This window comes from Harpia harpyja, chromosome 11 (genome assembly GCF_026419915.1).
Source record: "Harpia harpyja isolate bHarHar1 chromosome 11, bHarHar1 primary haplotype, whole genome shotgun sequence".
NCBI lineage: Eukaryota > Metazoa > Chordata > Aves > Accipitriformes > Accipitridae > Harpia > Harpia harpyja.
Genome location: NC_068950.1, coordinates 6,837,779 through 6,865,270, shown reverse-complemented (window position 1 = coordinate 6,865,270; position 27,492 = coordinate 6,837,779). Strand labels below are relative to the sequence as shown.

The window sequence follows — 27,492 nt, the reverse complement described above, 5'->3', positions numbered from 1 at the left end:
AGCCCCAAAAAGCGCTGCCGGGGGTCCTGACACCTGCAAAGGGCAGTCCCACCCCGGGAGCCAGGCCCAGTGGAGCCGGGGGACGTCGGGGGCGTTTGGCGGTGCCCAGGCTGAGGGGGTGACATGGTTGCCCCGCTGTGCTTGGCGCTGAGGGGATGGGACCCCCGGCTGGTGCCCGGCCTGAGGAGCCGGGACCACCGGGGGTGCTGAGGGGACGGGACCCGGTCGGTGCCTGGGCTGAAGGGATGGGACTCCCCCGGTCGGCGCCCGGGCTGAGGGGACGGGACCCGGGGGGCTGAGGGGACGGGACTCCCCCGGGCTGAGGGGACGGGAGCCGGGGGGCTGAGCGGACGAGACCCGGCGGTGCTGAGGGGACGGGGCCCCGCCCGCCCCGGGGCCGAGGGGACCGCAGCCCCGCGCGACGCCCGCCCCGCTGCCGGCTCCGCCCCGCGCCGCGGGAGGGGAGGGGCCGCCGGGCGGGGCCGCGGCCGCCGCCCCGCCCCGTTTCCGGTGTCATGGCGGCCGGAGCGCCGCGGCGGCCGGCGCCGGGGTCGGTGCCGATCGCTCGGCGGCGGCGGGGCAGCGGGAGCGGCGGGGGGGAGATGTGAGGCGGGACGGCGCCATGTCGGGGTGCGTGTGGGGCGCGGCGCCGCTGCTGGAGGCGCTGGGCCGGCTGTGGGAGGTGCAGGCGCCGCTGGGCAGCGGCTCCTCGGCCTCCGTCTACCGGGTGCGCTGCTGCGGCGACCCGCGGGCCCCCCCCGGCGCCGTCAAGGAGTTCGTGCCGCCCCCGCCGCGGCCTGGCCCCGCGCGCCGCCCCGGCGCCCGCCCGCCCGCCGCCGACTGCGCTGAGTACGGCTTCCGCAAGGAGCGCGCCGCGCTCGAGCAGCTCCGCGGGCACCGCAACATCGGTAACGGCACCCCGGCACCCCCCACCCCGCCTCGTCCTCCAGCCTCGGCACCCCCGTAACCCCCCCCCCCCTGCTCCCCAACCACCCCCCCCTTCTCGGGGGGGCCCCCGCGGACACCCCACGGAGCGGGGCATCCACGGAGGGCCCCACACCCCCCAAGACAGTCTCCCTCGGGGCAAACCGGTGTCTCCAAACCACCCCCCCTCCAAGCAGGGAGGGGAACCCCCAACCCCTTTGGGAATGTGGGTTCCTTCGCCCCCAGACTGACCCCCGCAGGCAGGGCTAGGGACCCCCAGACCAATGTGCCCCTTGGATTGGCACCCCTGGGTGGGCAGGTTTGAGGGCCCCTAGCCTGGACACCCCAAAACAGCGTCCCTGCGGTGGGTGCTTCCTGGTACCCCCTTGGGGCAGGTTCCTGGGTACCCCACCCCTTCCCTGGGCGGGGGGCCTGCAGGTCATCTCTCCCCCCCCCACCCAGGGTGGGCAGGAGCAGGCAGGAGGTGGGCATCGCCCTTTGGGTAGGTAGAGTAGGTTGCCGCAGGCAGGGCACCCCTAAGTCCTCTGTTGGGCAGGGCTGCCCCAGCCGCCCCGGCAAAAGCCCCGCTGCCTACGGGGCAGCAGTGGGGCCGTGTCTGCCTGCCCGGCTCTGGCATGAGCCCCTGGGCTGCCTGCGTGGGTGGGAATGAGCCTGGGAAGGGAGGAAGCCTGCAAATTGGAGGCGGCTGCTGGAAGCCCCTAGGTTCTCCCAACACTAATTTTTTTGTCTGTGTGAAGCACTTTTTAATGCTGTAATATGCCTTGACACACAGGAAAAGATTGGCAGGTGTCCCAAAAAGAGCAGTATTACCTCCATTTTACCCACTGGGACCTGCATATCCGTGTCCCAGAGATTCTCCTCCTGAGCAGTACTGCCCGGCCTGATCACTTTAGCAGATCCTGGTGGGGTCTTGTGAGACCGGCCTGTCCTCCGAAGCCCGCAGGGGTGGCGTGGCTGGTTTTCCCTTGCTGCTTCCCTCTGAAGTCTGGTTCGCCATCTCTCTGAACATCATGCTCTGTAAAACAGAGGAGCTGCCTCCTGCAGCTTTTGTGGTCTTCTGGGCAGTAGTGGAGAGCGGTGGAAGGTGATGACCGTGTAATTGCTCATTACCAATGCCTGTCAATGCGTCTCACCGTAGTGACGCTGTACGGCGTGTTCACCAACCACTACTCTGCGAATGGCCCATCTCGCTGTCTGCTGCTGGAGCTGCTGGACATCAGCGTGTCCGAGCTGCTGCTGCACTCCAGCAACCAGGGCTGCTCCATGTGGATGATCCAGCACTGCGCCCGAGACGTTCTCGAAGCCCTGGCTTTCCTGCACCACAAAGGCTACGTGCACGCAGACCTCAAGCCGCGCAACATCCTGTGGAGCGCAGAGGAGGAGTGCTTTAAGCTCATTGACTTTGGACTTAGCTTCAAAGAGGGGAATCAGGTTTGGAACGTGCTGCTCTTGAAGCAGTTGGCTCTGTGTTGAGTTGTGTGGGTCTGTGATGCTTTTGGCTCATGCGTGTAGAAGTCGACGTGACCTGATCAGAGTAGTAGCTGAGCTGGTGCTGAGGGTTTCCTGGAAAAGGCTGAAATGTTGTCTGGCCCTAGAAACAGAAGCTCCTGTTCCCGTTCTCCTTGCATGTCTCTGGTTTCTGTTGATGTCTTAGCCTTTGTGCTACATATGACCACGAATTCCAAAGTTAATGATGCACTGAAAAAAGTGGTGTCTCAGCTTCCTCGGAAATTTGCTAGTTTTCATGTGGTCAGATGAGTGGGAGCACCCAGATCTGTAGAATTTCCTTTTATCATCCCTTATCGTATGTAGTAGTAATCCAGGCTTCACCATCAGCCTCCCCAGTCAGTCACATTATCTCTGGCAGTGTCCTTGTGCTTGTCTTTACTTTCATCCTATCTTCAGCAGCTTCCCTTTTTCAGGAAGTCCGGATGTTTTTTTCCCGTGTCGTTGTGTTGACAAAAGCCCATAGTCTGGCTGTGGGTAGGCAGTGTCCATTCTTTACTGACACGGACAGATATCTGCCTGTTCTGCTCTGCTTTTCCCATTTGCTGGGCTTTCACTCCCTCTTCATGCTGTCACTTTTTTGTTTTGGTGATGCTGGATTTTGCAAGTTTGTCCTTGCCCTTTTTATTCTCTTCCATGGCCTCTGATGAAAGCAGAGCGCCTCAGGAGGTTCTGCGGTTTTGTTCCATAGAGCTTCCTTTTACCCCTCCCTCTCTCAGTAACTGCCTATGAGGGGTATCAGTAAAGCTTTTTCATCAGATAGCCTCTTAGCAAATTTGCCTTTAATCACTGCGTGATGGGCAGTAATGTAGTAAATGAGGTGTGATTTTTCCGTGCAGACATTGTCCTGGCTTGTCCCTGCTCCATGCGCTCTACTCATTTATAGTTTTTAAATTCATAAACTTTTTTTACTGGTTTACCTGGTATTGACGGTACAGCCCGCTGATCTGTGAATATCAGAGGATTGTGTGGGTGACCTGCCTCTGAATTCTTTGGTACAGGAGCTGTTTTTAATGTTTGTACTTCTTAACTCCTCCATGTTGTTCTTCAGTTCTCCCACGTTCTTGGCTGAACGCTGGTTTATGCTGGTAATCTGTTGCTGTCTATCAGCAAAAAACATTCTCCTGGTGTCCTATGTCCAATGCAGATTTTTTTTTTTTCTTCAGGTCAGTGTTTCGCTGCTTGCTCTGTGAGTTGTCTTGTAATAGTTGATCAGGTGTTTTATTTGCTTCTATGGTTCCTTCCAATCTTTGGGCTGAGTTTCTTTTGCCCATTCTCAGAAATATGCTGGCTGTATGGGTGAACCTTCTGACCCTGCTTTGAATGTGCACCGGGTGTCACCTTCCCCTCACCACCCCTGCTTTGGGCAGCAGCATATGTGCATGATTTCCTTATCTGAGTCAAGAGTACACTACTTTTATTTGTGACAACTCTGCCGAGCTTATCCTTGCATAACTTTCCCTGCTGTTACTGTTTAACAGAGAATGGCTGTACATAGAGCAAGGTCTCAGCGACTTACATCTCTCAAAATGCTTTAGATGGTAGGAGTGAAATTCCATCTTGCAATTTTTGCTGGTGGCATTGACCACGGTGTTTTCTTTATCTCTAAGTGTTGTTTGGTGGGGCTGCTAAGCTTCTGCTTTTGCCATGCTAGAGGTTCTGCTCTTTGCTGATAGGAGGAGGAACGCTGATAAGCAATTTGTGTATCAATTTTTTTTTTTAAGTTCATAAAATGCTTTTGAGCTCTGTTGCCTGAAAATGTCTTCTGTGAACTTTATTTTCAGTCAGGGAACCAGATAATTTTGGTTTGAAAATATTCCCCTGGTAAGAATTCCCAGTCCTGTGCCTTATCCAGGAAGTAGGCTTGCATATTCTTCTGTCATTCCTTGAGTCGCATCAGTGTGTCTAAAACAAGCCCTCCCATGTTAAAAAGATGTAGCATGCAGTTTGTCTTTGGACACTTACGAGACTTGGCTAGACAAAGCCACAGCTGACTGATTGGGTATTGGCTGTGTGCAGGAGGCTGGACTAAAGACCTTCAGAGCAGCCCCTCCAGCCAGCACTTGTGTGATTCTATAATTTCCTGTTTTCTTTTAAGCAGGCAGTGTGTGGGCATTTTATTTTACTCTGCCAGTCATGGCAGCTGGGCAGGTATTGATTGCTGCAGCGCTTCTGGCTGCAAAAGGGAGAAGGAAGAGGTGTGTGGGAAGTGCCTTTGATAATTCCCTTGTCTGAGCATTAGGTGCCTGCTTCGTTCTTTTGATGTTTTGTTCCAGAGGACATCACTACTTGAATAATGGCAGCTGTTACTGATCCTCACTGTTCAGACTGGGCTGTTTGTGCTCTCATGCAGCTGACGTGGGAACATGTTGTGGGTGTTTGACCCTTATCCCGAAACTTATAGTGTCTTCTGCGCTTATGAGGGGTTAATGGGCCAGTCCGCAGTGACATCCAGCCTCTTCCTCCAAGCAATGCTGTCTTTCAGAGAGATCAGATGTTAGTGGGATGCCTGCTGTTTTGCTGGGAGATGTTTTCTCTTCCAGACAGTCTTGGTTTTTTCCTCATCAACACAGCAGTATAGCGAGTAGAACTGCCTGCCTAATGTGACTGGCTGTACAATGCTTTCTGTCAATTTAGCAATAGTATTTCGGTGACCCATTTTGAAGGGCCTCTGTGAACTGATTTAAGGGTAGAGTGGAGAACCTCAATCTGGAAAATTAACTTTTTGTGTGTGTTTGATCTTCCGTAGGATGTGAAATATATTCAAACAGACGGGTATCGGGCTCCAGAGGCAGAACTGCAGAACTGCCTGGCGCAGGCAGGGCTCCAGAGTGAGACGGAGTGTACCTCTGCTGTGGATCTGTGGAGTCTGGGAATCGTTTTACTGGAAATGTTCTCAGGAATGAAACTGAAACATACAGTCCAATCTCAGGAATGGAAGGTGAGTGAGAGCTGCTGCAGGCATTTTTGCTTGCACCAAATGAGTCCTCCTGCTTCTTGTTCATAACCTGGATTTGTGAGGTAGCATCCGGCAATTAGAGAGTGTTTCCAGGATGTTTCTCTAATCCTATTGCCTTGAGAATTAAGGTTCCATAGCCTTACATACCCGCCTGCCCTGTGGGACTGGCATATCTGAATGCTGCCTGTGTTCAGGTTACTGAAGGCTGAGGGTTCCAGGAGTCTGTGCTCGGAGCCTGTGTCTTGCCAAGATTTGAGAGTGAGTTGTGCTGGCTGTAGTGTGGCACAGAAGGAAGAACGAAATGGATGGCTGATGGCTGCCAGCTAGTTCAGCAGCACAATGACAGAGGAATTATTTGCTGGGTTTAGTCTAATGTTAGCTCTAGTTTGGGGATATTCTTGTAAGTCTATGTGCTGAGAAACAAGAGGAAAGCTCTGTGTTGTGAGCCTGGAGCCTCACTCTGTCCTCTGTTCTGTATGAAATAATTTTGGTTTGTGTTCCCCTTCCCGGTAAGAGTATCCTTTCAGCATCATAACATCCACAGTAACAGCAAATTTGCCTGCATGTGGAAATTTCCACCTTTCACACAGGCAAATGAGAAAAACTTCATCTGATGTGGGCCTGCTGGTTTAACGTGTGAGGCTGGAGCATTGGGGATCTTTCACAAAATGCCACAGTACCAGAGCCCTCTGCATCTAGGTCAAGAAATGATGGGATATTGTAAGCTTTGTGCTGGTCTTTTTTTTGCTTCCCTAACCACCGTTTCTTTTTCTTTCCAGACAAACAGTTCTGCCATCATTGATCGCATATTTGCCAGTGAAGGGGTGGTCAATTCAGCCATTCCAGCTTATCACCTCAGAGACCTTATCAAAAGGTATCTTATCATATTTACTAACTGTGGCTTAAAGATGTGCTCTGTAAAGTCTCGTGCCTTGTTCTTGGTAACTTACAGTTGACACCTAAGACTTTTTTTTACAGGTTGGTTTGTTTGTTTGTTTGTTTAAATCTCCCTGCCACTGTGCTGGTAACAAGTGCAAGCATTAGCAGAGATGCTTCAGCTCCTCTGATTTTGGCACAGTTTGGAGTAAGCACATAAAGAATATCAGTCATGATGTTCACCATTTGCTGCTTCAGTGCTTTGCACTTCCTGCCAATGAGGTTATATTTGGGGAAAACTGGAGACTTTGCTGCTTTAGGGGAGTATTGTCAGAAACGAGGGAGGGGGGCAGACAGTGCTGCTTCTCTGCTGCTGTCAAGATTCAAATGCACTTGCACAGTGCTCTACTGAGAGGTCTGCCGAGGGGATTGTTTTTGCTGTCCTGTGATTCTGCGCTGAGGCTACAGAGTGAATGAGGACACAACTTGGCCACTGGTAAAGCTGAGTAGGGGATGTTCTCAGGCAAGCCCTGGGCTATTAGCTGCTTTGAATCCCATTTGTGGAAAGATGTGGGAGCTCCCTGGAGTGTGATCACTTTCATGAGACTGCTTGTGTGCCTGAGAGGTGGGCTGAATGGCCTGGGGAGGTGGAGCTGGAACGTGTTGTGTTCCTTGTGAACTTGTAAGTGAGCAACTTCCATCATTTGGTGCTGAGAGACATCGAGATGTCTGTACCAAGTACCCAAAATGCTTTTAGGGGATCATTCTGGTGTGCTTCAGCTGTGAATTGGAAGATGTGCTTCTCTTCTCTTTGTACCATAAGCACCCCAAAGATAGGGTATTCCTCTGTACTGGCTTCCAGCCTGAGTTGAATTTGTTGATGCAGAATGTTACATGCAATAGCATAAGGGTGTCTTCTCTTCCAGCATGCTTCATTGTGACCAAGGAAAGCGAGCGTCTGCTGAGAAGGCTTTATGCAGCCCATTCTTCAGCATTCCCTTTGGTAAGCTGTGCGCATCAGCCCTGCTTGCGGCTTTCTCGGCAAGTACTGGAAGCAGCACAGAGTGCAGTTAAATTGTGTTGTTTCTGGTTCTGGCCTTGTTGCTGCTCCTTTGCTCTTTGTGGTTCTCGCCAGCCTTCTGTGGTACCACGGCAGGCAGGTCGGAGCGATGCCTGTGCTCTCAGTGCTGCCCTGCCCCTCTAGCCTTGTGGGCTGTTGCTTTTCCCTGGTTGGACTCCCATTAAATTCTGCCCAGATCAAACTGACCAAGAGTGTATTGGCAGCAGCATTCATCTGAGGGGACAGAAGTAACCGAGGTATTTACCCAATATTGTGACTGTTAAGGTGCTTTTGAAGAGTGCAGTGCTATTTATGGTGAGTGGATGGTTTTTCTTATGCCAAGTGTTTCCCAGTTCAGAAGCCAGGAATGTGAGTGACTAGGGCAGTGGCTGGTGGTAGCATCTGCTGCTGCCTCCTCTGCACAGGTCGAATAGTCCCAATGTGTGTTCTCATGGTGCGAGTCTATTTTTGCAGTGACTGGCCTGCCTCTTCTGGTGCCTGTGTGGCAGGTCAGGGACAGATGTTACTGTTGCTTTCATCTGGCACTTTCTCTTCAATTTAATAAAATGGTGGTGTTTCCCCAGGACCCACCCCATGTGGGTTGCAGGCTGTCAGCAAAAGATGGGTTGAGACTGCCCTGTTTAGGCTGGTATCCCTCCCTGTTTTCTGTTCCAAAAGCAACACAGTAGCATTCTCCAGAGCCTGTCTGCTTTCAAGAACACCAGTGAAGAGCTCTGCATGCAGCTTTTCTGCAGCATAAATTAATGCTTCAGGCATCCAGCTTCTGGCTGGGCTAGCATTTTCCCTTGAATCTTAGCCCTGCTTTTCTTAAGCTGCTTGGTGTACCTTGCAGTGAAGGTTGTTAAGTATTGCCTCTTGAGGTCACGTCAAGATACTGGCATTCCTGTGTATTAGGCAAAGGTAACAATCTCGTTCCTGTTTTCAAACTTCTCTTGCATCTCAGAAACTGGGACTGTTGTAATCAAAGCCACCTTCCGTGGCTGAACCTTGCAGCCAGTATTGCTTTAGAGCAGAGGGAGCAGTATATTGGCAGTGCTTTTTGGTCTAGTTTTGAACACACAGGCCTCTAACTGTACCTAGGAAGGTGCTTCTGCGGTTAGTGCTACAAGTTTACATAACAGCTTCAATTTTTCTTAGTTCTCTTTGCTGGTTCTCTTCTTTGCCAAACTTGTACATACGCTTGTCTGCACAAAGAAGCATTTACTGTTGCTTTCCTAGGAAGTCAGAAAATGATCTGTCATTGCCTTTCACTTGGACACGGTTTTTCTGTTTAGAGCAAAGACAGCTGAGAATGGCTTTCCTTGTCATTTACAGCCAAATCTTGACTTTCCAGTTCATCAACTTCTTTCCTGAGCTGCTTGCAGGCTCTGTGTTGTCAGTGTGGTTGGTATCACCTGGCACTTTGAAGAGGAGTGGAGGGACTGGGCAGAATGTACCTCCTAGGGCAGAAGGGTATTGCAAGAAGTGCATTTGTCAGTTGATTACAGGAAGACCAGATGACTCTGAGTCTTAGGGGTTGGTTTGTCTCCCTCTGAAAAAAGGCATGTGAAATGAAGGACAAACTTACTTGAATAAAAGGGGCAGCGTATAAGACCAAGGCAACACTTAAATGTTCTTTCAGTCCCCCTTTCATCTGATGTTGTCTCTTGGTTGCTAACAGTCCTGTGGAAGAATGATCCCAGAGGTTTGCTTGGAGCTGGAACATGCCTGGTTATCTGAATGCAGCACCTTTCTTCGAAGGGCTGTCCCTGAGCACCGTCTGGGCATCATCTAGACTGATAAGGCCTTTTATACTCTAAGCTTTTCATAAGGACTCTTCCATGTCAGGCAGGAGGAGATTTATAGTGTGTGTGCTTGTCTATCATTTCCTCTTGCACTATGAAATCAAGACCTTCTGTCTGCACCTGGTAGAGATGTCAGCTCCCTCATACGTGTTGCGTGCTTAGCTTAGAAAAGTAAGTATTTCCAAGGAAGTAATAGCCCGCTACCCTTGCAAATGTAGTGAGAAGGCTCAGACTGGAGAATTGGAGCCATTTCTTCCCTTTTCTCTCCCCTCTCTCACTGTCAAGTGGGAGAACTGTGAGGTACTGCTATTGTGTTTGGCTCCTGTAGCTACCAATACAAATAAAAACACTAACACTCTCCAAATACTGCAGGTTGGGCTCCCAGATCTTAAATTCATGACTGGCCTGCCAGTCCCTTTCAGGAATGTGAAATCAAGCTTTTGTCCGTGGAGAAGTGACACTGTCCCTGCTGCTTTGAGTTTCTAGAGGACTGGGTGTCCTCTCGGATGTGACTCTCAGTTTGGTGTTAGTCTGTCCACCTTGGCTGTTTCCTTCTTCCACAGTATCTATGGTACACTGTTCCAGGCCATCGTGGAGCTGCCTGTTTTCTAGAGCCAAGAGTCCCATGGCAGTGGGCTTTATTTCTGCTCCTGTAAAGTTGTTCACAGGATCGCTGCTCACCTACCTTTTGGCCACCTTCTTGTGGCCATGCCTTATTCTATAGCACTGCATTGTTCAAGTAACTAAATAGTTTTCCCCATTTCTGTTGCAAGATTGTATGACGGTCTTCAAAACAGTGCATTGCAGTTGGATTTTGAAGGGGGGAAGGTTTACATGGTGTTTAGGGAAGAACTGAAAGATATCTTAGAGAGAGCTGAGGCTGGTACATTAGTATAGCTTAAGAATTGGAGTTACAGAAGCTGACTGGCTTGTTTTCAGCTTGTCTGGTGGCAGTAACAGGAGACGCAGGTTGCAGGGTAGTTCTTTCATCTTCTCACATCTCCATATATATGGGGCAGTTTGCTCAGCTAGCATAGGTCTTGAGGTCACATCAGTTTCTGAATCTGAGCTAAGTAGACAATAATTCTAGTCTTAATTTCTGCTAGCTTTGTAATTTTAAAAGCAATTTCAGGTGCTGGCCTTAGTATAATTGCAGAGTGCACTGAACCCTTTGGAAGAGTGTCTCAGTGCACAGGTGAAGATAAGTTGGAAACAGGGAGAATACAGGCTGTAAATGCAGGTAATAGTGGAGAGAAGCAAAACTGTACTGCAAAGAGCAGTAAGTGCTTGTGTATGATAGTGCATGTTGAGTCAACTTCCTGTTTTCTTGCTCCTTTGGACTTTGATTTCTTTTCTTTTATCTAATTCTGTGGGTATCAAACAGCTCCCCATATCGAAGATTTGGTGATGCTCCCCACGCCTGTGCTGAGGCTGCTAAATGTTCTAAGCGATGCTTCTCTGCAGTGCGAAGAAGAATATGAAGGTTGGTGCAAGCCATGCAATTTCCATATAGCAATGTCATCTTACAGACTCTATTTTGTTTGGCTTTGGGGATGCGAGAGCAAGCAGAAGAGCAATTAATAGGCGCAAGAGCAGCAAACAAAGAGCTGCGCAGCTGAGATTTGGTACCAAGTGGGTCAACTGCACCAGTGGAGGATAGACTAAAAGATTGAGACAGAAAGCAGAGCTTGTAGCGAGTTCTTGAAGGATCCCAGATTTGAAAAAAAAAAGAAAAAGTTTATTTTTATTTTCTTCTTTGGTTAAATGCCCACAGACCTCATAATGTGTTCGTGGCTCTGAGCTTCTGCTGGACATGCGCAGGACTCTCGAGCCCAGTAGGAGAGATCCTTAAAAGTTTGCTAATGAACTTATCCAAGATCTCAGCAGAGAACTGAAATACTTTGTTGGAGTTCTTAAACTGTAGCAAAAACTATACGTGGTAGGTGGCAAGGCATGCTGGTGGAATTTGCATTTCTGCTTGCTCTCAAATCCACGTGAGGGGCAAAAGTTAGAGAGCTCTAGGGATGAGAGTTTAAAAAGCTGGCTTCTGCTCACACAAAGAAGGGTTTGTGGCAGCTACTTTAGTTCCCCTCCTCCAAGTGCCATAACAAAAAAAAAAAAAAAAAAAATAAGGCACTCACAAATCCCAAATGTTTTAGCTGCTGGAAGACCAGGCTTTGTGTGCAAGGAAAGGCACTGTCCATGTGCTCCAAACCCTGCTGTTGGGGATTCACTGCCTGCAGGTCTGTGTTCCTGAGCCTCAGTTCAGACACTTCATCTTGTTATGTGGCCATTAAAGTGTCAGCTTCTGCCATGGCACCTCTCGATTGTTTATTTTAAATTGAGAGGAAAAGGCTATATGTTGACTTAGTGTTCTTGATGTGTTCATCTGGCCTTCATTTGTTTCTTGGCTCATCCTAGTTTGCAAAGTGAAAGACAACCAGCTCTTTCCTTTCTCAGATATCCTGGAAGACATAAGGGAGGAGTGTCAGAAATACGGACCGGTGGTTTCCTTGCTTATTCCAAAGGAGAATCCTGGTAAAGGCCAAGTAAGTGAACGGAGGGAAGAGGCTGTGTATTCCCACATACACTGCCTGTGCTGCAGGACTGCTGCTCAGCTCCTGCCAATCTCCTGGCTGATGACAGTACTATAAATAGCTGGTTATCTTGAAGGACAGCACAGGTTCCTTCCTGGTTATGTAAGGCTGCCTAACCTGGGAGGTGCCCAAACAGCTTTAGCAGGGGAGCTGGGATATGGGAGGGAAGGGGAGAAGCCAATGGGAGAGGAAGCATTGAGGATGTAGAGCATCAGCATACTTTCTCCCACCTTACCAAACACTCTCCCCTTAGAAATGAGGAGCAAGAGTTGAAATTCCAGTTCAGAGGTACAGCCCCTTCCTTTTTAGCTCCACTGCTCTGAGCTCAACCAAGGATAGAGGGGAAAAATTCATTCAGGAACTGTTTCCCTGGTTGCAGGGGTGAGAGGGGGCAAGTGGCATGCTGCACTGGAAGTCCTATTTCTCCTCTGTCTCTTTCAGGTCTTTGTTGAATATGCAAATGCTGGTGATTCCAAAGCTGCCCAAAAAATGCTGACTGGAAAGATTTTTGATGGCAAGTTTGTTGTGGCTACGTTTTACCCACTGAGTGCCTATAAGAGAGGATATCTGTACCAAAACTTGCTGTAGGCAGTAGCAACAATCAGGAGAGTTGTCTTGTTCCTCTTCCTCACATGTTTTACAGTCGAATGTACAAAAGAGCTTCCTAGCCCTGCTTTTGAGTCATCTGTGAAGGAGAGATGCAAAGGACTTAACTGGGCTTTGAAACCTTTACTGCTGCTTTGTGATGTGCAGAGGAGGCCGGGATGGCTTTCAGCGTGTGCTTGTGTGTGTGTTGTGCTTGCTCGTTTACATTGGGTGTGTGGCTTTGCCCCGGCGGACACTTGGGTGGCAGGAGTGATGACTGTGGGAGCCTGGGAGGCTGAGCAGATCTTGGCAAGCACTTTTAAGTCATTTGAAGTGAGACCGTTTAAAGTCTTGGCCTTAGCACTTTGCTCTAGGGAGAGGATTTCTTTGGTGAGCTTTCCTATAACACATGTGCTCTTCTCCAGTGTGGGGGAGGAGGAGGAAGGCTTGCCTGCTTTTTGTTGATACCTGTAACAAATAAAGAAGCAGAAGCACCATCCTCTCTAAACCGGACCAGGAGGAGTTTTGAGTCTTCACGTCATGTAGAGCAGAGGGAGGCAGTGAAATCAGATCTGCTGAGCCTAAGGCGTTACCCTGTCACCGCTTCGCGACCCAAGAAGAGCTGTCCGTCTGGCCTGACACAGACGGCATGCTGGGCTTAGGCAGCGAGGTGTGGGTGATGCTGCCTGCGGTGAGCTGAACTTGCTTGTATACCTGGGGTGGGCAGGGACTGATGGTGGTTACATGTCATCAGAGCAGTACCAGTCTCAGTCCCGACACAACCTGAAAGCACTTTGTAGCCTGAGGTGATGTGAAAACCCTGTTGTGTGGAGTCATCTTTCTAGCATATACCCTGTGCTGGCACTGATGCTCCCTAGCTCTGATGCCAAATCATCTCTAATACGTAAGCGTCTTTAGGTGATATTTTTGGAAAGGAGTGCTACAGCACGCCGTATTCTTTGTGTCTCAGCAGGACTCCTGCCCTGTGAGTCTTATAAGAAAGAACAAATATTTGTCTGTTGTAGGTCCCACGCTTGGCTTTTCTGTGTTGTGCATTTTGGTTTTGCATTAACCCGTTAGACTTGTAGATTAGAAGCACTGACACTTTTGGTCCTTCATAGGTTACACAAAGGGCCTGAGGCTATCTGAGATCCTGTATGGAAAGGGCTCAGTCAGTCATCAGACTTGACTGGCCAAGAGAAGGTCTTTTCCAGTGTCAGGGATAACAGCCACGTGCTTTTGGGGAAAAAAAATACCTGGGCGAGCAGCATCGCTGTTCCCCCAGAGCATGCTCTCTGCTCACTTGGCTTCAGTGCACAGGCAGAAGCTCGCTCATGCAGCTGCTGGCATGGGGTGGGCGCTGGCTGTTTCCCAGGGGTGTGCAAACCCATACAGCCAGCGGAGCCTCTCTCTGCAGGGGTGGGCACTTTGCTCCTGGTGAGCACAGCGTGAAACAGCCCTACTGAGAGGGCGACCAGCGTATTCTGGCTTGTGGCCCTGGTACCAGCTTTAGTGAGGAGGATAACCCTCGTGAATTCTTATTCCAGCTGAAATACTTGTGGGCAGCTGCCTGAACCATCTCTGACCTTCCCTGGAATAATACCTGAATTACCTTGCAGTTTACTTTTTGCATCTTGCTGATGCTGGACTTGCTGGAATCCTGCACTTAAAAGTTCCTCTTGATTATCGCCCTGTGCGTGCGTGTGCGGTGTGTCAGGAGATCAATGTCTGTAGCATTTCACAAGTCTGCGTTCCTCTCTGTGCTGGTGTAGAGTCCTGTCTACTGTGGCCCTTCCCAAACTCCCCCCGAAAGGACCAATCTCTTTGAATTTTTCTGTTGCCTTTGAGGTGGTAGGTTTTCCAGGAGGAAAAAAAAAAAAAAAAATCCCACAATGAGTTTTAAGGTATGATTTGCTGATCAGACTTTTTCTGGGAATGATGCTACTTTGGTGTACATAGCTGTAAAGCAGATTTGCATAGATGGGGTGTGTGATTCATTGCTTTTAATTTAACTGTCTTGCAGTGAAGCACCTTTAGTGTCTGGGAGGAATTGGATGATTAACTGGGTGAGGGGTTTTCCTATGTGAAGACCAGTGCTTAAAGTACTCTTAAGTGTTGGTAGGTGTTGACTGACGTCCTCAGCTCCGAGTTGTTGCTGTCCGTGGTGGACTGAGCCAGGCATGAGAGCACTTTGGCCCAGAAATTCACGTGTTGAATGCCATCATGTCAGCAGCATTAAGCTGGCTCTGTGTGTGTGCTTGTCAGCTGGCACCCGAGAGCCCTTGCCCCGCTGAGTGCCAACCTGCATGGGGACGCAGGGAGCTCCCCGGGGTGTGGGGCGTGAGGTCTGTTACCTATAGCAGTATCGGGACAGGGAGATGCCAGGGTGCAGGTGCAGAGCTTAAATGCATTTAAGTTCTCACATGCATTTTTCTAGGACTGTGAGCTGCTCTGTTATCTTTCAAGCATATCTCTATTTCAGTCAGAATTATGCTTTGGATTTGCAACTGAAGATAAAGAGTGGTGCCAGGATAAATCTTTAGAGAGGAGCTACAACCTGTTCCTGCAGCATAGTAGAGCTGTGCCACCAGAGTTTGGCTGGGGTTTTTTTGTTCAGCTGCTTTAATAGGAGCTAAATAAATCTTCAGGATGCAAACTCCTGCTACCAGATTTTCTCTCCAGATGCTTATTGATGAGGCTTGAGCACTGAGCTGGGCAAAAACCCCAAAGCTGCTGCTTTTTTATTTTCCTCCTGGCAAGAGTTGAAGATGCTGATCTCTGTCCTGTCACTGGATCCAGCCCCTTGCTTCCCTTTGCAGGCTGTGGGGTACAGGGAGGTTTAGAAGCTCCTCGGAGCAGAAGCATTTTATCATTATCCCTCACCCTCTGCCTTCAAAGCCTTTTTCTATCAAGCTGAGCTCACTCTGGTGTCTTGGTGATCTGTTGGTGGCTTGGCATAAGTTTCAGACCTGCTAAAACCTGTGAATTTCTTAACTCTAGATTGTATCTGAAGTGTGCATGGTGATTGAATCCAAGACATCTGTCCTGGTGTGTGCCTGGATGAGCCTGGCTTTCCTCATCTCCAAATTACTGCCTGCTTGAGTTACAGAAGTGTTGAGGTTTCCCACTCAGATGCTCGCTGGGTTTCTTGGTCTGTGCTGCTGACACAGCTCCCTCCCAATAGCCTGCAGTGTAGCACCGACCTACGTAGTCCTAGCTAGGTGACAGCTAGACGTGAAAACCCACAGGCTGTCTTTGAGGGAGAGATCTGCTTTGGGGGGAAAGAGATGAAAGACGAAGCCTCTGGAGACAGCCAGGGAAGGCTGGCACTGCTCCAGCGGGGTGCCAGGGCAGGCACCTGTCCCTTCTCCCCGGGAGGAGGCTGTCCAAGGGGCTGCGTCCCCTTGGAGCGTGTGTGTGAACAGGAAACGCTGACGCTCCGCTGTTCCTTGGTGGTGTTTGGGTTTTGTAGCTGATCTGACACACAATGTCATTGCCAATCGAAGAATAGCTGTCCTTCCTCTGCCACCGATGTCTGTGTGGGACCAATGAGGGAGAGAGGAAGTTCTTTGCACTTCCACCTGTTTATTATATGCAAGGAGGGTAACTGGTTTTGAAATCACTGGCCGAAGCACAAGTCAGCTCCGATCTTAGAGGTATTCCTAATTTTATTCCCACTGGTCTCCAGCCTCCTAACAACATAGCCTGAGCTCTGTGTTGCACCCGGGTTGTCTTTCCAGAGCGTTCAGTACGCTTCCTCCCGCTGCGCCGGATCCTGTAACCACGTGCCTCCTGTCGGGTTAGATGTCAAACGTTGTATCCCGTCATGCACCGTTGCTGAGCAGATGTGTGCTTGATACAGATGATTAATAAATGATGCTTCAAGTACGAAGCAGTTGTCCAGCATGATTTTCTTGTGAGACCGCTGGTAAAATGCCACGTAGCTGAGCAACTTCTCTGTCACCCTGTGCCGGGGTGTCCGCCTGGGGGGGGGGACAGGGCTGTGACCCAGCCACAGCAGCGCTGGCGTCTTGTGCTTGGCACCCACAGCCGTGGGGGCTCAGTCGCCCCGCACACCAGCACGGCTGAAAATCCCAGTGGGAGCACTGGGATGACCTTCGCCCAGCCAGAGCCTGCCGTGTCCCCTCCTGCAGCAGCACCCCTTACTCATGCCACGCATGGGCGTTTTCCACGCTCCCTCTGATGTAACGGTTTCCGAAGTGATGTCATCCGGAGGGAAAATCTCCTCGGCTGACGCGGGCCGCTCCCTCGGGAGATGCTGCGAGTTGCACAACGTTCTGCAGGCATCGGCGGTGCGCGGCTCCGCAGCCAGGAGGGGATGCGCGGGCTGAGGACCAGGTTTTTGGCTGCAGCCCGCGCGGGTGTTACCACACGCTCCCCTAATGACGAGGCCAGGGGGTTCTGCAGCGGGCTCCCGGGGCACGGCCGGCTGAGAGGGCTGATCTCTGGGGGGGTCCTCCTCCGCAGGGAGCTCGCCTGCCCTTTTTGGGGTGGGTTTCGGCTGGGTTTGGCTTTGGTTTTTTTTTTCCCTGCACGCCTCTCCCCTCTTGCTGCAGGAGGGGGACCGCTGCCCCACGCCCCTGCCCGGGGGCTCCCCGGAGGGCCCACCCTTCCCCTGCCCGGTTCACGCGTGGGCCGGGCGCAGGGAGGAACAGCTGGAAGGGGTGGGGGTCTTACAGGAGAACCCGCTCCCCGCCCTGCCCGGAGGGGACCGGGACCGGGACTGGGGCGGAGGCCGCCCCGCCGCCGCTGAGGGACGGGGACCGGTTCCCGCCTCTCCCGCTGGCGGGGTCGCGCGCTGACGTGGCGGGCGTTGCCATGGGAGTCGCCGGCGCGCGCGCCTCCGCCGCCGCAGCGGCCGCTCCCATTGGCGGCGCCGCGGGTGGGGAGGGCGGAAGGGGGGGGGGGGTTTTGGGGATGGGCTGCCACGCGCCCCCTCAGCGCCCATTGGGCGGGCGGCGGGCCCCACGTGGCGCGGGGCGCAGCCGCCGCGATGACGCCGCGCCTCGCAGCCAGTGAGGGCGCGGGACGTGCCGCCGCCGCCTGCCATTGGCGGCTCCGCGGCGGCGGGGGGCTATAAAGGGGCTGGCGGGGGGGGCGGGGGGAGGCGCGGCGGCGGGCGGGATGGAGGCGGCGGAGGGGGAGCCGGCGCCGGCGGCGCTGGGGCAGCGGCTGGCGGCGGGCGGGCAGGGCCACGTGCTGCGCTTCTGGCCCGAGCTGGGCGGCGCGGCCCGCCGGGCGCTGGCGGCGGAGCTGCGCGACATGGACGTGGCCGAGATCAACCGCTTCTTCCGCCGCGCCCGCGGGGACGGCGGCGGTGGGGCGGCGGCGGGTCTGGACGCGCGGATGGAGCCGGTGCCGCGGGACGTGCTGGGCAGCGCCTCCCGCGACCGCGGGCTGCTGCCGCGCTGGGAGAGCCGCGGTAGGTGCGGGGGGGGCGGCGGGGCCCGGCCCGGCGCGGCGCGGTGCCGTGCCGGCGCGGCGGGCCCCACGCCTGTGTGCTCTCCCCGGGCGCAGGGCTGGCGGAGATCGCGGGGAGCCGCGTGGCCGCGCTGCTGCTGGCCGGCGGGCAGGGCACCCGCCTCGGCGTCCCCTACCCCAAGGGCATGTGCGACGTGGGGCTGCCCTCCCGCAAGACCCTCTTCCACCTCCAGGCCGAGCGCCTGCGGCGGCTGCAGCAGCTGGCGGAGGAGCAGCACGGCACCCCCTGCCACATCCCCTGGTGAGCCCCGGGCCTCGGTGGGTCAGTGTGTCCGTCCGTCCCCCGGGGGTAGACTTGGCGGGACAAGGCTCGTGGGGTGCTGTCGGCATCGCCCCAACTGCCGGTGGAGGGCTGAGGGCCCGTGGGTTGGTGTCGTTCCATCGGCGTCGGCTGGGTCAAAGCCCCGTTGCGCGGCCTTGGTGGGTCAAGGTCTCGCGGGTCGGTGCGGGCCCCGTTGGCGTCAGCAGGCCGAGGATCTGTGGGTTGGTGTGGACCCCCTTGGCAGCCCCAGGGCCCACGGCTTGGTGCAGACCCTCTTGACGCCAGCGCTATTGCTATGGGTGTACGTAGCCTGTTGGAGTCAGTCGGTCGAGGCCCAGAGGGTGGTACTGGCAGGTTCCACGTTGTCAAGCTCAACCCCACGGCCCTTGGGAACATGTGTCACGTCACCTGTGGCCAGCTCGCTGCGTGGGACAGCAGCCACGCAAGGCAGTGGTCTGGGAGGCGAGGGGCTGCGGTGAGCAGGAGGTTGGTGTCGTGGCGGGAGCTGGCTGCTGCAGCTGGGTGTACCCCCCCGCTGCACGGGGTGTGGTAGGGTTTTGGAGATGTGTGTCTCGAGGAGGGGTGAAGCTCTTCATTGGCTTGCCAAAGAGGTGGGACCGCAGAGGGTCAGATCCTTCCAAATGTTTGTGGGGCGGAAGAAGCCTGTCCTGGATGTTACAGGCTGAAGCGGTTCCCCACGTTTGGGATGAGGGGTCTGAGACCCTGCCTCTCCTCCCTGCTCATCGGGTCTCTTCTGCACTGCGACAGGTACATCATGACAAGTGGCCGGACTATGGAGTCCACCAAGGAGTTCTTCCTGAAGCATCACTATTTTGGTTTGAAGAAGGAAGATGTCATCTTCTTCCAGCAGGGCATGCTGCCCGCCCTGGGCTTTGATGGGAAGATCCTGCTGGAGGAGAAGGGCAAGATTGCTATGGCCCCAGGTTGGTGGCCAGGAGCTGGCGGGAGGGCTGCGCGGGGGCGAGACGCGGTGCTGAGGACAAGCTTTTGGAGCTGGAGCCTGCGCAGGGCAGTCTCGCAGCGTGACGTGGCCTGTGGGTGACGCAGGCTGGGAGGTGTCTGTCTTGGCGAGGAGGACGAGGGTGGGGTATGGCCAGGCTGGTGACCCTCCAGCCTCGCTCTGTGGGGAGGGAGGATGAGTGTGGGTGGCTGACAGGACGGCCAGGTGTTGCTGCGGCCCCAATGGTTTGTTCCCTCCGCAGATGGCAACGGGGGCCTGTACCGGGCCCTGGGGGTGCACGGCATCGTGGACGACATGGAGCGGAGGGGCGTGCAGAGTGTCCACGTCTACTGCGTGGACAACATCCTGGTGAAGGTGGCCGACCCAAGGTTCATCGGCTTCTGCTTGGAGAAGGGAGCGGACTGCGGGGCCAAGGTATGGTTTCAGGGCCAGACAGGCACTGCTTTCCTGCAGCAGGGTGGGGTCTGTCCTGCTCCTTGCCTGCTTCCCTGACTCCTCGCCCTTCCTTCGCCGGCTTGCTGCAGCCGGGAGGGATAGCTAAGCACCGGGAACTTGCTGGCGGAGTCACACGTGCTGCCAGAGTCCCACCTGTCCCTCGGATCTGGCATCCTGGAGTATGCGGCGTGTCACTGACCCCTGCCTGGTGCTGCTCTCTTCCTGCCTTGCATGGGGACATGGCACTGACAGCCCCAGGGCTCTCAGGTCTCCTAGTCCCTGGGGCCAAGAGCTGCCGGGGAGTCCTGTGGGGCTGCCCGGTCCCCACCCAGATGCTGAGCGGCTGTTGTCCAGGCAGCTGCAGGGAGCACAGGCAGCCAGGATCCCTGCTGCAGCCTGCCAGCTGTCCCCGGCCGTGACATCCTGGGTACCAAACCAGGACATGGTGGGTGCAGCTGACTGCTGACGCTGAGCCCAGCCCCGTGTCTCACGGGTAGGATGTTGCACACCAAAAGGTTTACTTAAAGGCTGGATTAACAGCCAAAGGGGCTGTGTGATTGTGTTTGCATTGGACTTGGCTCTGGCAAACAGGTGAGAGGGCTTGCTGGCCTTGAAGCTTTCAGAGAGTGAGCTGGGAAAGGGAAAGCAGTTCCGCCTTCTGGCCGGAGCAAGAGGAGGAAGTAAACCCTAGCATGCAGAAAGGAGAAAGCCCTGTGTACGTGCACACTGCCCTGCGTATATGCACACTGCCCTGCTGTGGTGGCAGTGATGGGTGGGGATTTGCTGGGGGGTCCCATGCCCAGAGGGAGGTGTGTGGGGTGTGAGGAAGAGGAGGGAGGTCAGGTGTAGGGGGATGGCTCTGCTGAGCCAGCAGCCTCCTGCTTGTGTGTGGCAAGCTGGCTGTTCATGTGTGGGCTGGGTGCTAAAAATATTTGTGCCCTCTGCCAGCCACACACGGGGTTGGTGCCAGATCCTGCCCTTGCCCTCTGGGTGTGCCTGTCACCCAGCCCTGCCATCTTGCCCTCTTCCAGTCACCGTCACTAGAAGCTCCTGGCAGGGGAGGGCTCCAGCATCCCTGTCCCTGCACTATCCCTGCTGTCCTGCACAGGAAGATGCCTACATGAGGGCTGCTAGATACAAGGGAGTATATTTGAAGCGCAGAGCTTTGGGGGTCTTTCCCTGACAGTGCTTCCCTTGGGCAGGTGGTGGAGAAGACTAACCCCACGGAGCCGGTCGGCGTGGTGTGCCGAGTGGATGGTGTCTATCAGGTGGTAGAGTACAGCGAGATCTCCCTGGCCACTGCCCAGAAACGGGGCCCGGACGGGCGGCTGCTCTTCAATGCGGGCAACATCGCCAATCACTACTTCACCACCGCCTTCCTGAAAGATGTAGTCAAGTAAGGGCCTGCTGGGGTGCTGCCGGTGTGCTGGAGGAGGAGCACCGGCACCGAGCGGAGCCGGCTGCCCGACCGCCTGTGCATTGTTTTCTGCTGGTTGAGCTCCAGCTGTTTGCAGGCGTGCTGGGATGAGGCCGGCGGGGTCTGGTCCCTGGCCCCTGCACACGTGGCCTGACCCCTGCCTCTCTGCACGGTCCCTTTCTGGAGATAAGGTTTCCTCCGGCCATCGCTGGCTGGTGATGCCAGAGCGCAGATGTGCAGGGCCGTCCTCTCCTGGCTGTTGTGGGAATGAGCAGCCCGTGCCTCAGGGCGGCTGGGGGTCAGGGCAGAGCGGCCGTCCTGCCGCAGCAGTGTCTGAGCTGGGGGGCTGGAGACGTGCCTTGCTCAGGCGAGTGACAGCTCTTTCTTGGCCTGTTGCAGCACTTATGAACCACGGCTGCAGCACCATGTAGCTGAGAAGAAGATCCCGCACGTGGACATCGCTACAGGGCAGCTGATCCAACCCGAGAAGCCTAACGGTATCAAGATGGAAAAGTTCGTCTTTGACATCTTCCAGTTTTCCAAGTATGCCTTTTTCTCTCTGTGGGGACTATGCTGCTGGCTCTCCCTCGGGTAGCTCTGAGAGCCTCTGGGGGGGTGCCAGGGCTGTGCCCACTGGTGATGCCCCAGGGTCAGGACAGGATGCCAGCTCCTGCGCTGTTCAGCAGCAGTGGGCGATTGTGCCCTGAGATGAGCAGGGATGTGAGCAGCAGGAGGGACAGGTGCTGCTTGCCTCTTGCTTGGCTGAGCCCTGCTCCTGGGCCAGAGGAGCATCTGCTGACCCTACAGCCGAGGTCCTCCCCTCCCTCCTTTGTGGCTGTGAGTACAGCCCGTGGGTGTGGGCTGCGGGGGGGCCGTGGCCCCAGCTCAGCCACCCTGGCAGGAGAGAAGCCAAAGCAACAGGGAGCAGCTACGTTTCCCAAACCTGACCCTCCTGCACCCTGTTTGCCTCCAGGAAATTCGTGGTGTACGAGGTGCTGCGTGAGGACGAGTTTTCTCCCCTGAAGAATGCGGACAGCCAGAACGGCAAGGACAACCCCACCACTGCCCGACACGCCTTGATGTCCCTGCACCACTGCTGGGTTCTCAATGCGGGAGGGCACTTTGTGGACGAAAACGGCACGCGCATCCCCGCCATCCCTCGGTGAGTTGCTGCTCCCGGTGCTCCCGTGTCCTTTTTGGGCTGGGTATAAAGCACCGGGCAGTCCCCAGCCTTTCTCCATTTCAGCGCTCCTGAAAGCAGTGTTGCTGGAGTGACCAGCCGTGGGTCCCTTCTCCCGGGTGGTCCGTAGGGCAGAGCTGGGTGCGGGCAGGGTGGTGGCTGCAGGAGGGTCACTCGCTCGGTCAGCAGGAACTTCCTCCTTGATTCAACGCCTGTGAACCAAATCCTGCCGGTCTCCATTGCACAGCCAAGGCTGCCCGTGCAGGGCTGGGGTCGCGGCTTCCCTCGACCGAGAGACCTCCCGCCACCCGTTTGGAGAACAGCAAACCCCAGACTCGTTCTGCTCTGTTTTTTCCCCACCCTTGCTAACCCTTGTTTATTCCCACGTAGTGTCACAAACGGAAGGTCAGATGCCACCCCAGCAGATGTCAATGACAAGTAACTATACCGTGCAGCGTGCATGGTGGCGGGGCTGTGCTTAGGTACTAACGGGCTGTAGGCAAAGCAGTGTGCCAGGCTGCGGTCGGCGCGATGGGTGCGTGCTGGTGAGCCGGTACCTGTAGTGACTAACGGGGGCTGGGGGGCTTGGTGCTGCATGCTGGGAGCGGGGCATGTCTCACTACAGGACCCCACAGACACTGCTTCTCAGGGTGGCGGGCGGTAGGCAGCGTCTGCTCCCTCCTGGGCTCCTTTCCGCAGAGGCAGGGATAACTGGAAGGGGCTTGTGCCGTTGGTACGGGTGCGGGGCAGCAGGCAGCCTGCCGCTGACTGCACGCAGCCCCCACAGGTCACCCTGCAGGTGGGATGCTGTTGGGAAACACGCTGGTGTGTCCTTTCGATGACACTCCCCTCTTTGTCACGCCACGGCGTAGCACAGCCTGGACTGATCCCGGCTGGTCCCGTAGCTGGAGACGGCTGCTGTCTCCTGGTGTCCGCCAGGCATGCAGGCGGATTGAAATGGGATTAAAAACATTAAGTAAACATCAAGCAGGCTTTGATGTAGCATGTGCAAATCTCAGCGTAGGCGGCCAGCTGTGCTTTGTGTGACTTCAGCTCTTGAGTTTTGAAGATGCAGACTGTGACACCAGGGAAAGCCACTGGCTCAGTGCTTAAAAGTTTACAGAAGTAAACAGGGAAGTTGACAGAAATGTTAAAGCAACTTCTGTAATAGCAGCGTGTTCTTCTGTAGGCACTGGGCACATCTGTACAGCTGGGACTTAGAGCTGGTGTGTGTAGATGACTTGAAGACTAAGCAAGCTTGTTACATTTCCTCCCCTTCAGGAGAAGTTATATCTTCTGGTACTTTCCGGTGGGATGCGCCTACGGTCTCTGTTTTTAATTCAAGACTCCTTCAGGCTTTTAACTAGGCCACCACAGTAGTTATAATGTAGGCTAAAGGATAAGGATGCACTTTATCCTACGTATATCCTTCATTGCCAGTTAATGGCAATTCTTTTTTTTTTTTTTTTTTTAAACTATTATCTTGAAATGAATCTGACTCTAAGGCAAACACAGGTGCAGGGGCTGGGTAAGTTTTATTTGCTCACAGCTGGGACAGGAGGGGGCTGAGCAAGTGCACGGCAGCAGGGACAAGTTTCGACCTGAGCAAAGGGAATGTTGTCACGGATGACGTCCTGCCATGTCTGTCTGGCTGCGGTGGCGAGCGGGTGTGGAGGGGCACCCTGGGGTGCTGCCATGGTTCCTCATTGGCTCTGCATGGCTGCCCCCTCCCTGGCCAGGCTTACACGCCGGCGGGATCCAGGGAGCATCTGGGGGGTCCTACAAAGGCTGGTGGCAGCAGAAGCAGGGTCAGGGACCCCATGCGGACCCCTGCTCAGCAGTGCTGCTGCGGCTGTTCTCGGGGCCAGGCTGTGGCTGAGCTGGCCTCACCAGCTCAGGCGCGTGTCCAGAACAGAGAAGCCGAGGTAGTTGATTTAAGAGGCAAAGGCAGGAGGAGCAGGCAGTGCTGCAGGGAGTATTTCTGAGCGAGCAGACAAGCTTACCCTGCGTCCTCTGGTTGCACTTTAAACAAGGAATGTGTTTAAAAAAAAAAAGACCTGTTGTGACCAGCCAAACAGAAAGGTGTTGTGAGCACATCTCTCATCACCCCAAGGATGCAGGAGGAGGAGGAGGAAGGAGTGACTAGCTTGCATGCAGCATCAAATATAGCGAGGCTGTGATCCAGGCCGGGGGCATACGCACTGCTGTAGTTGCACACGTGGAAAGGCACGTAGATCCTCGTTAAAGCTGCATCTGAAGCTCTCTTCCCTTTCAGTAGCTGCTGGTATCTAAACTTTAGCTCGCACCTCTGTGGAGAGCACGCAAGGCTTGACTAACCGAGGGCAGCTCTGTGGTGGCAGGGTCTGCGTGGGCCGGCAGCCACCGGTGCCCTGGACAGCTGCTGACCCCCCACGCTGGCATCTGCAAGATCTCTGGATCCCATCTGCATCCCCTGGCACGATGTAGCTAACCCTCCTGACTTTTTTTTTTTTCTGCAGCTTGAAGGATGCAAACGACCTTCCAATCCAGTGTGAAATTTCTCCCCTCATCTCCTACGGAGGAGAAGTGAGTACTGGCTCTCCAGAGCTCGGGTGCCCTTGCAGATTAACTAGGTGGGCGGGGAGGCTGGCAGGGCATGTGTGTGAGCCCTGGCCAGGGAGGGGGTAAGCCACAAAAGCATGACTTGAGTTCACAGCAGAGCTTTTCGAGGCAGCGTCCCTCAAGCCGCTAGCACAGGAGGGGACCAGAGCCATCTGTGAGCAGCTCAGCAGGTCAACAGAGCAGATGACACGTGGTGCGTTCCTAATGAGCTGCTTCGTCCTCCCTTAGGGTCTGGAAAAGTACGTGAAGGACCGAGAGTTTCGCACACCTTTGATTATCGACGAGGATGGGATCCACGAGCTGGTGAAGAACGGGATGTAGCGGCGGCACGGTGCCCAAGCCGGGCTGCCTATCCCACCTGGCGGGCTGGGAATTCGGACACATGAAGGTTTATAGCTGTAACTGGTAGGGGCTGATCCTGCTCGCTCTGGCCCTGTGCAGAGGAGGATGTAACCCACTCAGTTCTTGGCATGTTGTACGCTTCTATTTATATTTTAATTTAAAAACCAAACACTTTATGGATTCCCTTGCCACGAAGCACAGCTATGGCGCTGCTCTTTGCACTCCAGGCTGTGGGCATTTATTTTTAAACATGTATATAGTAATAGTCATTGTACATGCAGAGGATTTTTATGGTACGGGGCTGGGGTTAATCTTGAATTTTTATTTTTCTCAAATCTACATGACTATTTTTTTTAATAAGGTCCTTGTCATTGCCCATGTCCTCCCTATTGGTCATCCTTTACGTTGCACAACTGGAAGCATCCGATTAAACTCTGAGTCCCTCCTGTCTGTCCTTTGGTGGTGTTTTAGTGACGGTGGCTTTCCACAGATGCTCTGCTCATAGAGCAGAGGTCCGACTGCATCGCACCAAGTGCCCTGCTCTGCCCAGCGCAGCAGGGGTTGCTCTTGGGGGGGCGGGGGGCGCAGACAGATCCTCTGGCCTGCGACGCTCATTTGGGGTGTTTCTGGAGGAAGCAGAGGGCTGCACTTTCCTCTTGAATTTCTGCAAACAGTGGCAAGCCTTGAGCAGGTAGGAACAGGCAGGTGTGCTGCGCTGCTGGAGTGCTCAGGGTGAAACCAGTGCAGCACAGTGCCTTCCAGCAGCCCTCCCTTTTCTGGGGTGGGCTCTTTGACTCCTGCCAGAACCCACCGCCCTGGAGTATGGTGTCCTGATGCCCTTGGGCAGAGCGGCTCTGCTGCTTCCCCTCCTGTTTGGAAGGGGAGATGGTGCTTGGCCAGCTGCTCTCCTGCTCCCAAGTCCCCCCACAGCCCCTGCTGTGGGGGGGCACAGCTGCCCACTGCCCCACAGCTGCCTGGGGAGGCATTTTTCCCTTGCAGAGCTGGGCATGGGGTCCAAACTGCTCCCCCCAGAGGAAGTCGTCAGGTCCCGAGTGCCAAGGTGGCTGTTGGGCACCCTGGGCTCAGCTGAGCACTCGGCTCCCTAGGCTGCATGCCTGGGGAGCCGGGGCTGTGCGGGGGGTCCCAGCCGGTGCTGTGGCTGCCGGTGGCTCGCCGCTGGCCAGCCGAGCTGCGTGTGGCCAAGGCAGGCTGGCGGCCGCGGGTCCCGGGGGAGACAGCCTGGGATGGGGGCCAGAGCGGGTGCGAGGAGCTGGTGCGGAGTGCTGCGGGTGGTCTGCACCACCACCTCCCCCTGCCTGCCGGCTCCGCCGGGCCCTGGGAACAGCTGCCCCGAGGAAGGGACATCTCTGCTCCGCAGGGAGCAGGCGGGCACCCCTGAAGCTGCTCCTCCTTGGCATGGGGTGGGCAGCAGCCAGAGCATAGTGTGGCCCATCTCGGGGACACACGTGGCCCCAGGACCAGTGCCCAGCAGGAGCGAGAGGCTGCATGGTGAGCCAGGGGGGACCGCTGCTCCAGCTGGCTCCCCGGGCGCTGGGAGGGGTGGAGGGGAGGTGTTTGCTTTGGCTTTTTGGCTCTGTTTGCACACCAACACCTTTGCGTTAGGTCCTGGGACAGAGCGACGCGGCGCTGGCTGCTGCCAAGTTATTTGAGTGCCAGTTCCAGGTAGCAGGAGGGCAGCGGGGCGGAGTGGAACCGGCCGGCATTTGTGCCGACGTGCACGTAGGGCAGCCTGTGCTCCGGCGAGGGCTTTCCCGCTGCCATCTGATCTGGGGTGGCACGCCGGGGCATGGTGCAGAGCCCTGCAGCAGGCACAGCACTAACCTGCTCCCTGCCTGCTCCTGCCAGCCCAGAGGTAGCTGTGGCACTCTGCCTTGCCTGCATCACCTCTTGCTGCACCCCTGGCTGGGCTGGCACCGCAGCCCCTGCCCGCTGCCAGCGGGCGAGGGTCCCCGGCATGTCACCGGCATCCTGCCAGGTGGTGGACGGTTTTCCCTGCGTGGGACTCGGTTTGTTTGTCTGGAGAGCAGCCGGGCTGGGAGTCTGATGAGGAGGGTGATTTGGGGGTTTGGGAGCACGGCTGCATCCCTGGGGCAGGTGCCTTCTCCGGCGCGGGGTGCCCCGTGGGGTAGGAGTGCTTTTTGGGAGCTGCTGGCCTGCTTCCAGGGGTGCTGCTTCCCTCCTGTGGCAGTGTGGGTGCTGGCATAAAATACAACCAAAACTCTAGTCTGAAAGAATATTGGGGTTTGGGGTTTTTTTAATTGCATTTGTAGCTTTTGCACAAAAATTAATGAGAGACGATTATTATTATTTTCTCCCTGTCGTGTTGCATAGTTGGTGGCCGCGGTGCCAAGCTAGTGCCTGGAAATGATGTAAAACCACGAGCTCAGCGTGCAGCCTGGGGAGCCGGAGCACTGCTT

The 27,492-nt window shown here is 55.0% G+C and overlaps 2 protein-coding genes across 3 annotated transcripts; both read left to right on the top strand.

The window, feature by feature from the left end:
- The first annotated feature begins 513 nt into the window (after window positions 1-513).
- Window positions 514-16,225, top strand: UHMK1 (U2AF homology motif kinase 1). The gene is made up of 8 exons (XM_052801245.1): window positions 514-908; window positions 2,084-2,376; window positions 5,201-5,392; window positions 6,190-6,284; window positions 7,213-7,289; window positions 10,536-10,634; window positions 11,612-11,700; window positions 12,190-16,225. Exons 1-8 carry the CDS (start codon window positions 623-625, stop codon window positions 12,334-12,336), a joined length of 1,278 nt encoding a protein of 425 aa, XP_052657205.1. The 5' UTR covers window positions 514-622; the 3' UTR covers window positions 12,337-16,225.
- A 1,244-nt stretch (window positions 16,226-17,469) lies between these two features.
- UAP1 (UDP-N-acetylglucosamine pyrophosphorylase 1) lies at window positions 17,470-25,508 on the top strand. 2 transcript variants are annotated; one of them, XM_052801821.1, is made up of 10 exons: window positions 17,470-17,776; window positions 17,872-18,076; window positions 18,866-19,041; window positions 19,321-19,493; window positions 20,717-20,910; window positions 21,331-21,474; window positions 21,905-22,093; window positions 22,502-22,549; window positions 24,610-24,676; window positions 24,941-25,508. In XM_052801821.1, the coding sequence occupies exons 1-10, from the start codon at window positions 17,479-17,481 to the stop codon at window positions 25,031-25,033; spliced, it is 1,587 nt and encodes a 528-aa protein (XP_052657781.1). In that variant the 5' UTR covers window positions 17,470-17,478; the 3' UTR covers window positions 25,034-25,508. The 2 variants fall into 2 exon arrangements, with proteins under 2 accessions (XP_052657781.1, XP_052657782.1); XM_052801822.1 differs by lacking the exon at window positions 22,502-22,549.
- Window positions 25,509-27,492: the final 1,984 nt, after the last annotated feature.

Excerpts from the sequence above, each read along its gene's own strand:
- UHMK1 (XM_052801245.1), top strand. The coding sequence starts at position 623 with ATGTCGGGGTGCGTGTGGGGCGCGGCGCCGCTGCTGGAGGCGCTGGGC. Across the intron at positions 2,377-5,200 it reads GCTTCAAAGAGGGGAATCAG|GATGTGAAATATATTCAAAC; the intron begins GTTTGGAACGTG and ends GATCTTCCGTAG. Across the intron at positions 6,285-7,212 it reads CTCAGAGACCTTATCAAAAG|CATGCTTCATTGTGACCAAG; the intron begins GTATCTTATCAT and ends CTTCTCTTCCAG.
- UAP1 (XM_052801821.1), top strand. The coding sequence starts at position 17,479 with ATGGAGGCGGCGGAGGGGGAGCCGGCGCCGGCGGCGCTGGGGCAGCGG. Across the intron at positions 17,777-17,871 it reads GCCGCGCTGGGAGAGCCGCG|GGCTGGCGGAGATCGCGGGG; the intron begins GTAGGTGCGGGG and ends CCCCGGGCGCAG. Across the intron at positions 19,042-19,320 it reads CAAGATTGCTATGGCCCCAG|ATGGCAACGGGGGCCTGTAC; the intron begins GTTGGTGGCCAG and ends TTCCCTCCGCAG.